The sequence below is a fragment of the Accipiter gentilis genome, chromosome 18 (assembly GCF_929443795.1).
Source record: "Accipiter gentilis chromosome 18, bAccGen1.1, whole genome shotgun sequence".
NCBI lineage: Eukaryota > Metazoa > Chordata > Aves > Accipitriformes > Accipitridae > Astur > Astur gentilis.
In genome coordinates, this window is record NC_064897.1 from 12,174,287 (window position 1) to 12,186,729 (window position 12,443).

At 40.5% G+C, this 12,443-nt stretch overlaps 1 protein-coding gene across 1 annotated transcript in view; it reads right to left on the minus strand.

Annotated features, from left to right (window-relative positions):
• Positions 1 to 1,149: 1,149 nt before the first annotated feature.
• The window catches only part of PDE3A (phosphodiesterase 3A), a 258,350-nt gene continuing 247,056 nt past the window's right edge, over positions 1,150 to 12,443 (minus strand). Inside the window, exons 14-16 of the mRNA XM_049822290.1 lie at positions 8,955 to 9,110; positions 4,756 to 5,042; positions 1,150 to 1,213 (exon numbers count right to left, since the gene is read on the minus strand). Of these exons, the coding sequence (XP_049678247.1) occupies positions 1,150 to 1,213; positions 4,756 to 5,042; positions 8,955 to 9,110 (507 nt within the window). The remainder of the gene's footprint in view (positions 1,214 to 4,755; positions 5,043 to 8,954; positions 9,111 to 12,443) is intronic.

Sequence of the window (12,443 nt, forward strand, 5' to 3'; positions counted from 1 at the left end):
AACACGCGCACCGCCGCACACAGCGTTCACCCGCTCCCACGCACACAGAGGGCCAGGTCCTCTCACGGGGAACAGACCAGCGCGCCACACGGTCCCTTGTAACCCCCTTTGGAAAATAAATGTCCCGGCAGATCCCTTTCGGCAGCAGTCTGGGGAGTGCCGCGGAGGAGGAGGAGGAGGAGGAGGTGGTGGCGGCGCAGGACCCCGCACAGCCGACGGGGCCAGAGCAGCAGCCCGGGCCACCGCGGCCCTGCTGAAAGGCTGCTTGCTGCAGCTGGGGTGCAAACTGGGACTTGGAGGGCTACGGGGAACGCAGAGCTCCTCAAAACGGTCTCCGGTTCCCTTGTGGGCACAAATGCTCTAAAATTCAGGCCTTCTGTTTGTTGTCGCGTACTGGGACATGTGCTACAGCTAGTGTAATAAGAACTCAAACTATGCTATATTAGGTTACATCCACTCACACTCGCAAACACCCCCTCACGCACACATATCTGTTGGCAGGATATATCAGCATTCATATAAAGCTCTGGAACTTTTATCCCTTGGCATTAAGAGCAAAAGCTACTTAACTGGTACCTTACTGTTAACTGCAAATGTGCTTTAGAAGCAGCATTTCCTTAGATAACTTTCTTCTGTAAATATCACAGTGACCATAATATACCATTAAATGTATTTTGCTGAAGTGTGCAGCCAATAACCCTGGCTATATATATATATATTTATATAATTCCACCCACCCCCAAATCTCTTTAAAGAAAGTCTGTAAAAGCCGGTGTCGCAGTGTGAAAGCTTCCTTGAGCATAGGAGTTTAAACAATGTACCTCACCATAAAAAGGAAAATGAAACAAATTAAACAGCTGTAGGCGCATTATCCCATACTTCTACAGTGTTGTGTCTAAATGCTGTGCTGGCTTGAGAAAGAGTCTGTGCACGAGTCAATCTGTCTTAAAATACTGCTGTAAATATTGTCATTGGTTTGGTTCTACAGTTGCGTTCTCCTCTTCATCCCTCTTGGGCTTCCCTTTCTCCTCCTCCTCTTCCCTGATGGCCTGGATTTGTTCTGAAGATTGGTGCAGCGTGGATGGCTCCACACCTTGCTTCTCTGTCCCAGCTAACCTCTCCTCATCCTCAATTACTTTCTTCCACATTTTATGGTTCTGAAGCAGGTGCTGAGTGATCTGACAGTAGATTTTCCTCCTCTTGAACTTCTTTCCTGTAAAATACCATGTGACGTTAATGTACTGTGTTCTGTGAGAGGAGGAAAAGGGACTGAAGGTGTAGGAAGCAGACAGGGTGCACTAGGACATATAGAAATTGCACCAACAGATTTTTAAAAACACAAACTTAAACAGTCTTAAAATTCAGAAAGCTATGCCTCTCCAGACCTCTGGGAAAGCAAACTGGTTTCCTGCACAGTTTGAGCCCCAGCTTCATCCCATCACAGGTTGCGTGCTGTCCCTGACTATGCAGCTCACAGAGACATCTAGTGCTTGAACGATTATGCATAAAGCATGTTGCTGAGCTGTTTCTGCTCATTTTTGTATATCAAGTACTTAAAGACTCTGATCAACCTACTCCATAACACATACACATTAAATTGTGTGTCCCCACCCACTATGGAACCTTGCTGATTGCCTTAGGAAGAAAGATCCTGATTTTGTTTTCTCCACATTCTACCTTCGATCTGAGCTGTAGAAGGATAACGAATGAGCAAGCATTAGTAATTAAAGGAGGGAACCCACTCCTACTTGCCCTTTTCAAAGTCAGGGATTTATCACTCCACCATTGCAGAAGAGACGACCTTAAAGCCTTTGCACAACATGGCTTCGGCAATGGAGTCTGACCACTGAAGATGTAGTCTTACAGCTGAATACTAACAGGGAGCTCGCATGTCTTTGTTTTTGAAGCATCAGTCCATTGCTGTTAACCTATAAAATGTTTTTGCCACTGGTAGTTCTCATGGCTCCTGACACAGCTGCACTACAAGTGTTTTGCTGTCTGAAGTGTGTTTTTTTTCTTTGTCAATACAGTCTGTCCAACACAGATTGTTAACTCCTTAACAGTACAAAGCTTGAAAATTTTCCCTGGTTGTTAACAGTGGCAACGGCCGTCACAGAACTGAAATAATAAACCCTCCAAAGACAACTGCCCATTTCTTTTTTAAAGAAGGTGACGTAGAAGAATGTTTTGTACCAAATAAATTTGTGTGGATTAGTATTTGCAGGTTGCCTGAAGTATGTCTGTGTCAGGATCCAAAACGTTTAGCCCTTGAAGCTTTTGAACTGGAAACAAAGAGCTTTTCACTGAGCACAGACCAAATCCAACTCAATCCTTCATTAGAAAGCCCTTGGTTCCCTGTAGGAAACCTTCAGGTTCAGCACTAATAGGAAGCCCCTACCCTGCCAATGCCGCAGCAGGACATTCTCTCCTGGGTTTCCCGGGTGACCCTGCATCTTGCTGCTCTCTGCAGACACCAGCGAGCACTTGCTGTGGTGTTAAAATCTGTCTGAATCACTAAAGACTGAGCCTGTTTAATTCTTATACTTGCATCAGAACTTTGGGGGAATTACATACTCCTGTATAATAATAAAAACAATTTTAAGCTACCTTATGCTTTTATAACTCTTAAATTTATCTCAACTGCTTTAGTGAATTATCAGGACCTAGGTGAAGTGTTTTCTGCCACAATTATATTTCCACCTGCCTAAAAGGCATTTCCATCAAGAAGAGCCTTGTCAACATCTACACAACTTTTAATATCTATGCATCTGATATCTCAACCTTTTATTTTGTTTTATTGAGAAAGTTTTAAACATCCAAAATTGTGTTAATCAAAGGTATAAATTTCTAACGACCTATAAGACCCCTATATCAACACAAACAATGCTGTTGATTCCCGATTCAGATCCACACAGTCACAGAAAATTTAGGGAACCGGAGGAAAACGGTTTGTAACACATTGGTATGATCGAGAAGATAAGGACCCCACCTTTGGTAAGAAGGAAGTAGGAATAATTTGTTTGGATATTTCAAAACTCTGATACATTCATTTTTCAGGTTTTGAAAAAGATAAAGAGCCTAAAAGCACCAGGTTGAATAGTAAAGTACTGTCGTGGAGGAGAATGTGAAAAAGAAAACAGAAGACAACTAAAAATGGTCTGTTTTCAATATGAAAAGGGTTAATAATGGTCTGTGCTTTAAGCCTGTAAGCAGCATTGTTAGACTTGACTAGCAGTGATAAAGAAGATAAGCGAACAGAGAAACGAGGTGAAAGGAAACTAAGGATTTCAAAGTAAAGTTAGACACTCCAATGGATAAATGAGAACATCCTTCATCTTTCTTTTTAATACAGCAACATCGGTTTCAGGCTTTGGGGTCTATGTTGGTGACTAATTGCATACGCTTTCGCCCGGCAGGCAATTCCATAAATGCCAATCTGCCACAGAAACATATGGCTCTGCCTGCTAGATCATAAGGTGATAGATCATAAGGTGCTAAAATAAACTTGTGTGTGCTATACTACTTAATGCTTGCTGTTCTCAACAACATTTTTTTGTGCATGTGAACCTGCTAAACTTAAAATATGTGCAAATGCGTGTGTGTGTGAACAACAGCAATAATTTCTTAATTACAAATCGTATACCCCTGGATCTTAGTAGAGATAAAAGGTCAGTTCTACACATCAGGAGATTTTAGTTCCACGTCCTTATGTAGACAATGCAATCCTCAAATCTTTCCACTTCTCAGCCTCCCCAACAGAAAATAGGGATGCTACTCAGTAGGGCATGAAAGTGTGTAGGAATGAACAGAAAAAGTGAATCTGTTAAGAGGAAAAGGCTGTGTATCAGAATGTCAGCACACTTAAGGCTGGTGCTTTCTAGAAGGATTAGATATAGGGGAGGGAGAGAAAGATGACCCAGAGAAAGGAAATAAAGGAAAGGAAAAGAAAGAAAGGAAATAAAAGAACAGTAGTAGGAAACTCAGATGGAGGAGGAACAGGAGAGAGAGGAACAGGCAACTCATGCAGGATTAAACTAGTAAAAGAAATAGGTCTACAGCTGCAGCCTCTTCTCTTAAAAATTACTTCCAATGAGTTCCCAAGAACTCCTTTCAAGGTACAAAGTTTTCCTCTCAGTATGACAAATGTCAGCATTGTTGCCCTTCTGGAGGAAAGGCTGGAGACTATCAGCTTTAGTTACTGATTAGCCAGAAGGGCCAAGTGATGCAGTTCCCAGCACACAACACAACAATGCTCAGTGCCGATTCTCTCCACTCTTCTCCACACATTACGTTGCACTGAGGAGTGTGGAGATTTGCATTAAAATACTTCCACTGAAAAAACCTCTTTCACTGCATCATCATCTCAGAGCCTCATTCCATTATTCCTGTACATCATGCTAACTCATGGAAATGATGAGTGCTTTCCTCAAAAAAACATCTCCCAACCATCCTTTCTTCAACTGAAATTGTTGCAGTCTGCTAACATCAGTGCTGAAACAGTCTAAAAAGCCCTCACACAGATGGGTGATCCATCACCAGAAACCTCAGCTGAAGGTAGAAATGAGTAGTAGATACGAACAGCAATGCATATGAGTCCTGAAACCATGGAGTGTCTCCATTACCAATGTAACTGGCTACACACCAGCTTCACTAAGGACAGCGCTGAATCACTGTAACTCTGGAGAGGCCCATGTTGAACCTGACCAGCTCATGGTCTCTATGCTTTTACAATATGGCTGCTTAGTTTTTGGTCACAATATGGAACTTGGTCCATTGAAAAATCTAAGTCTGAACAACTTACTGGATTCAGCATTTTCACAAGTTTCCATTTCTGCTGTTTCTTCCTCTTCGTGCTCATCAGTGTCTCCTGATTCATCACTATCTTCTATCCATTTTCCTGGCATCAGCCCCGCTGAGTCATAAGAGTTACATAGTGGTCCCACAATGTGAGTGATGAAAGATTCCTGGAGGTGTGCCAGCTGAGGAGCAGAGCGATCCATGAAAGGACTGATTGGCAAGCCCAGGCTAGCCTCTTCATCACCCTGGAGATGAAAAATGGCAATAATGTCTTTGAAGTAAAGGAAACAAAACCATGTCACGAAAAGGAGTAATGCACATCAAACCACTTAAAAATTATGAAAGAAAAATAATTCAACTGCAATGCCACTTCCAGAGTATGCCAGCATGACACTACCACAGTGCCATCACGTCAAATGGTTAATGGAAGTTACAGCTCTTTTCTTGTAAGAGGACCCACTACTGATAGTGTGAATTTAACAGGAATGTTAGCTGATGACTGCAAAATGATGCCCACTGCCCTTGTCCTGTACTTTTACACTGTGAGTGTGCAAATTTGAAAAGGATTATTTTCCTTCTTTCTTCACATTATTTTCAAAAAATCCCTTCTGATTTTGTGATTTTTAGCTCACAACAACCTCGTAATCAGCCACGTGTTTGCAGGGAACAAGACTGAACTTCTACAAGCAAAGGCTATCTCATTGAACTACTATTCTTACTAATTTTGTCCTTACTATACATAACATGGAGAGGTCCTCTTGGCTTTGGGTCATAAGTACTTGTTTTCCAGGACTATTAGAATGATCCCTATGAAAGCACGGGTTACTCGGAAGTAGTAAATCTTTCCCATAAAGCTTTTTGCTAGCTTTTCATGGGGAAAGAGGGTAAAGGAGAGGTATAGGAAGACTTTTTTCTCCCTCCTCTTATGATGTAAAAGAAAGTAAAACTTTCTTGCAGAACCAAGTCTGATATATTCACTCATGCCTATTACAAGAAAGCTTCTGATGATATCAGTGAGTTTTCAGCTGAGTAGACATGTCAAGACTGGATGCCACCTCTCCAAGAAAAATATCTAATCCCCCTAATCAAGCCTGATATACAAATTAATGTTTTAATACAATACAGAGATCTATATTTGAGAATAAAGATTAGAATTTGGAGAGACATTTTCAATTTCCATTATATTACAGATTGCCTGAACTTATCTCCTTGTAACCTAAATTTTCCAAAAGTCATGGACAATGTATCTGGTCAACGTCCTGTTGATATCTGGGAAAGCCAAAGAATGAGAGTTAAAGTTTGAAGCATGTATGACAGGTGTCTCATTTCCTTGTGTTTTGTTTTGTTACTTTTATAATAACCTACCCCAAATTGTTATGTTCAATCATTAAATGCAAAATATTAGTGTTAACAAAACACTGAAACATGCCATTCATTCCTGAATTAGCAAATAAATTAAGAAGAAGTGGCTGCTCTCTCTTCTTTACAGTAACACGTCTGAGATTTCCTGGTTGTGAGCTGTCAGTAGTGGGAAGAAAGCTGACTGTTGAAATGTTTACAAGTTCTTTTTTCATGTTCCATTAAAACATGATTTCTTATGTGAAACATCTTGCAGTGCATTTTTTGATTCTTTTTTGTATGTCTAACCTGTCTTCACATAAGTACACTGAGCGTGTAGAGGGAAGAAAAGGAAACAGTCACAACATGACAGGATCTTGAATGTTTCTATGCATAACGTCTTTACTAAGGAGTTTTTACTTACAGGGGAGTTAAATTCCTCAAAGGAATTGGTGCTTATTAAAGGAAATTCAAGAAAAATATTTAATTACTTTCACAGCATAGGTTGAATGCACATATATATATATGCTTTTTGATAACAATTCTAGGAAAATCCAAACTTCCCATAAAGTTCTCCTTTTAAGAAATGAGAAAATGAAGATTTTTCCCTTCTCAGAAAAAAACTGATGATCAAAAGCATGGTGAAGAAGGCTTGACACACCTCTCGTACCATATTACATTACAGAAAATCAGATTTTAACCTAGGTTAAATATATTGAAAATCTAGCTTATCCTCCTTAATGCCAAAAGTAAGTCCTAGGAAGAAAACATTCTCTGTTTTCAACCCCATCAGTATCCTGTCAGCATGGCGACTCATGCCATGCAAAAACCACCAAAACAGGAAACCCACTGGGACTTACTGATTTCTCAATACAGTGAATACGCATCTTCCATTAAAACAAAAACAAAACCAAAACCCCCTAGTATCTTACTGATTACCTGACCTCTTGGAATTTGCAAGCCAAGAGTTCAAATGCATTTGCTCACAATCCCCAAAAGGAATGCCATTAACGAAGATAACATATATGTTGTTCTGAATCAAATTTTGCAGAGAGGATAAATCTCAAGTGCATTTTTTTTAAATTACAGGATTATAAGAAAGATAATCTCCAACAGTCCTTTGGAGCAGCTTCCAAGAGCATGAAAACATTAGTAGCACGTCTTTCTGACTGATGGAAAATAATCCAGATTCCTGCTATGGAAGAGATAACACCCTATCCTCCCACACATGTTCCTCCCAAGCTTGATTCAGAGCTCACTATCCAACACTTTGACAATACTAATACATTGGAGCAGTTACTGCCCTCTGACATTAGTTACGTTGGATCAAAGGAGAGTCATATCATGTACCTGATCAACAGGTTTTGTCTGCATGCAGTAGTCACTCACATAAGCTATGATCATCACCAGAATTAAGTAAAGTACAATTTGTTGGGAGAGTTGTAATGAAAACAGACAAATATGAAGAAAAGCATTTCCTGAAAGAAAATCTGGGAGATGAAGGTTGATCACTGTTGTTATGGGACTCACTCTCTTTAAGAAAAAAATGAAAAGAAAAATGGAACCAACTATATATGTAATATATATATAATGGTCATTGTTCTTTTTCTCAGGAGATCTGAAATAAACGAAGGAGCTTCAGGTCAATGTCTGAATTTTGTCCCTTTTCCCATTTCTTTACATACTCCAGAAGGCAGCAGCAGCAGCAAATCCTGTTTTTTTCCAAAGTGTAAATACAGTAAATTTAAGGGAAGATGAAAAGGCTTTAGAAGGGATTAGTCTGTGACTTCAAGTTACTGCACAGCCTCCCCAAGAAGACTGTGGTGTGTCTGGTTCAGTGATTTAGCCTGCTTGCTTCCTCTTGAAAAGACAGGATGTGGAGTTTAGTCTAACCAGCACATTCAGAATGTGTTCCCACTCCGGAAACTGGCATAGTGTGGGAACAGCCCCATCCCTTGCACTCGGCAGGGCTAAATAGGTTATAATGAGAAAAGGTTCAATTAAGGGCTCCCTTACAGCTGGCAGAAAAGGACCAGTGCCTGGCTGTATTCCCAGATCTTTGTAAATCAATCTGTGTCTGTCCTTCCTCATGCTACCATCAGCTAAGCCTTGCATAATTAGCGCAGTTGTACTGACAAACCTTCTGAAAGCTGAAAGTGTCGTCTTAAAAAATCCAGTATGAGTCAGGATCAACGTGTAGGGAGCAGATATGGTTAGTCTGTGATAAACTGAAAGTCAATGTTAAAGTCGTGCTCAGCACATAAAGGTTCTGTGTGTGTGAACAGAGATGTGGCCCACAGGGAAGCTAAAATAATTCGTCTGCTCTGTTTAGATCACCTCAGCAACGATGTTGTGTCCAGTTTTGGAGACCACATGTCAATAAAAGTGTGAGCCACCTGGAGTGACTGCAGAGAAGAGCAATGAGAACCAGCTTCTATGTCTTGAAAAGACATAGAAGGAAGGATGAAAAGATAGTTTGCACTAAAGAAGGCTGAAAGGGAGACATGACGACTGCCTACAGAAAAATAAAGAGGAAAGGAACACTTGCTCACCATGTCCACTGTAAGGACAGTGCCAGACTGGAACAGTTAAGCCTGTAGAAACCCCATCATCAGAGGTCTTTGAGGACACATCAGAATCTTCAGTGACAAATGAACTTTCACTGATCCAGCAAAAGGATGGACTAGTGTAACTCTAGCAATCCCCGTCATCCCTTATTCTCTGTGATTTTCACTCATGACCAGCACCAGCATGGTACAAGACTGTTTAACACAAGACACGTAACCAGCAGATACCACTTTGGACATGCATTTATTTACCTGTTCATAAAACTCATTGACAATGCCTTCTGTCCACTGCAGATGCAAATCTTTGCATTTTGCAGGCCCATTTATGTCAGCCAGTTTGATGCACATTTGGCAAACGAGCAAGCGGTCATTCTCATTAGTCCAGTCAATTCCAACATCATCATTCACCTAGTAGAGAGAAAAAGGAAAACCATGACAGTAATCCTGGGTAAAAGGATGCATCCACAGAGGAAGGTCTGCCCTGGAATATCTTACAGTATATTTAGCTATTTAATAAAATCACAAGTGTAAGCAGGTGAGCTAACCCAAGGTTGGAATTTACAATCAGCTCTGGAACAATATGTAAAAAGAAAAATAAGTGAAAACTATTGAACATTGAGATAAACCACAAGAAATTAATATTTAGCAAATGATGTGCCTGTTTGAAAGCATTTGCTAGGAAAACCAACAAATGCAATCTTTCCATGATATTTTCCAAGAAGTTGCTACCTAATTGGTGTACAATGATAAATTACCATCAAATGCAATGCTGATCTAATTGCAGTGTGAAGACACATCTAACAAGCTTATTTCCCTATTTGATCTATATCTGAAAGTATTCCCAGTCTTTTTCCTTTTCGCTATTTTTCCCATACCTCCCACAATAAAAAGTAAGATATACTATCAACTGCTCTAAAATAAAAGCATCACCTTGAAGAACCACAGAAGGGTTGAGGTTGGAAAGCACCTTTGATGATCATCTAGTCCACCCCCCGCTAAAGGCAGGGCCAGCTAGAGCAGGCTGCTCAGAATCATGTCAAGTTCAGTTTTGAATATCTCCAAGGAGGGAAACTCCACAACCTTTCTGGGCAATCTCTTCCAAGGTACAACCCCCATCACACTAAACACACCCTTTCTTATTTTTAAATGGGGATTCCTGTATTTCAGCTTGTGCCCACTGTCTCTTGTCCTGTCACCAGATACCACGGAGAAGAGTCTGGCTCCGTTTGCTTTACTGTCCCCATCAGGTATTTATTTATACACATGGCTGCATCCCATCAGGTCCCCCCCAACCATGACACCCACGTACTCGTGTATGTCCAGTTTGATTAAGTGCTCCCTAACCTGATGCCATTCACTGAGGATAAGTCTTCATCACTTCAGACTTTGTCTCACGCCTCAGGGGCCTGGGATTCCTGAAGCCAGGTCTTAGCCACAAAGACTGCAACTGAGAAAGGTCTTCGGCCTTTTACATCTCCAAACAGTCAGCGATAGCAACCTTTACTGCCGTTAGCCATGTTTTCCCATCTCAGCCTTTTCTCCTAGAATATCTCCTCATGTGGGAGGGGCTGCCTTCTACTGTCCACTTAATTTTCGAAATTCGAATCCCTCCTTGAAACACAGCTTTAATTGTCAAGCTTGCAATAATTGAAAATGGATAGAGAGCTGTTGTGCTATGACTAGATGAAACTTCCATGTCCTCTGTCAGCAGGTCCCCCACCCCATATAGCAGTGGGCCCCCCCATGGTGAGGGCTTTGCTTCTGGTGTACGTGATCCAACATAACTAATGTCAGAGAACAGTAAGTGCTCCAATGCACTGATATCATCAGTGTCGGACAGTGAGCATCCTTCATTATTTCTTGTGGGTACTTTCCAGACTACAAGTTTTCTGGTGGGAGGATGCTTACGTTACATGTGTTTACACTGTTTTCTGTACAGAAGGGTCTCTCTGACTGTAGCCTCAATATACTAAACTACAGTTCAGCAACGCAATCAATAACGTGATCATTTAGAGCTAATTTTATCAGTTACAGCACCTCCACCCATATACAAACATGTCAGGTCTGCTCTCTGAGACCACTCTGGTACAGAAGAGTTTTTGCCATCCAAACATATATAATCTCTTTTTAAGGCAGTGTTTACTCTGGGAAAGCCAGGCTCAGCCATAAGCACTGGTTAATATGTTCACCTTCTCCTCCACTTTTCATTCCATGCATGACCATTTGACTATTCAAGCAATAAGGAGAGAAAATGAGGTTAACGGATGTCCTTACAAATCTATAGTGAGCTGGCAGGACATGATATATCAGACTGTGCAGTGTCTCAGGTATCATGTTGCTTGGCTACAACAGTGGTTACACCTACCATTGTCCAGCCTGATAGATTTAAGACAAATTTAGTTTTCAATATCCGCAATTTATGCCTAGTACTTTGGTCAAGCTTGTCCTCTTCCACAGTTAGACAGTTAATCTCTGTGACAAAGCCACAGTAATCACTGGTTTAGCATGTCTTTTTTCATTCCTTACTTATGTTCACAGAAGTGAGGGCTTTGTTCCAAACTGTCACATTCAAACGATGTATTCAGACAGCCTAAATTCCCTGTGCTTTATTGTCATTCTAGCCCTGACAGATGAGAATCTGCCAATACTTTTCAACATTTATGAGGAAATTAGGCCAGTGAAAATGATCCCAGAATTTCAAATTAACACCTGAAGAAACCCCCCTGAAATTACCAGAGGTTTTGGGACATTACTAACAGGGGTGCAGAAGGAGTTCAGACTTCTATGGATCTACAGATCAGTTCCCTGCCTACCCTGGACCATAATTTAAGGCCTTTCTTTAGACCTTCTTAAAACCTAACAAAGAGAGAAATATTACAGAAAATGGAAAACAAAACCAGTCATACATCTGGAGACTTCAAGATTTCAGGATACAGGTCCATCCTAAGCAATATCACAAGAAAACATTTTATCTATGTCATCAAAACAGCTAAGAGGTCCTAGTTCAGGATGAGAAACACTCTGTGCTTGGTGTGTTTCTCACAAGGAACAAGAAGGCAGTATCAGCTCCAAAGGCAAGTATCATCTAGGTAACATGCCAACAGCTTTGATGGACGATGGAGTTTAATAAAGTAACTTGATAGGTGGTGATTTCCAGTAAGTTAGGTTGAAACTGTATAATAATTTTTAAGAATGGTTTCCGAGGGTTGTGATTTTATACTCACTGAATGGAGCGTGCAGGAAAGATCTTTAGTGACCTTTCTCTGGGGTTTACCCATTTAAAACAAAGTAGGAAAGAAAGAAAGATCATGCTTTCATTGCATTTGAAATCAGAATTTCAAAATAATTATGATTTCTGTGCTTTGATAGTAAAACAGTATGATTAAACCAATAAAAATTCACCTTAAGTACTTAGCCATTGTGGAAACTTGGTAACACCTTTGATTTTTTCCCCGAGTGCTTCGCTAATAGGTCTAAAGTGCCAGTGAACAAGAAAACAATGTTGAAAAGTAGGATGTAAGTGGGACTTACTTTCAAATAGTCCATAATATCTTTAGCCTTAAACCACTTTCTGAAAAAACTAAACATATAGAAGAAAAGAACCTGCGCTACTTTAAAGCAAAAAATAACAGAATTGCCAGATTACTATTCAACAGAATGTTTTACAGCAGCCAAAAGGACATTCAAAAGAAAGAGCAACACAGCAGCCTTTCTAGCATTTTCACTGTGATGCTACCAAGC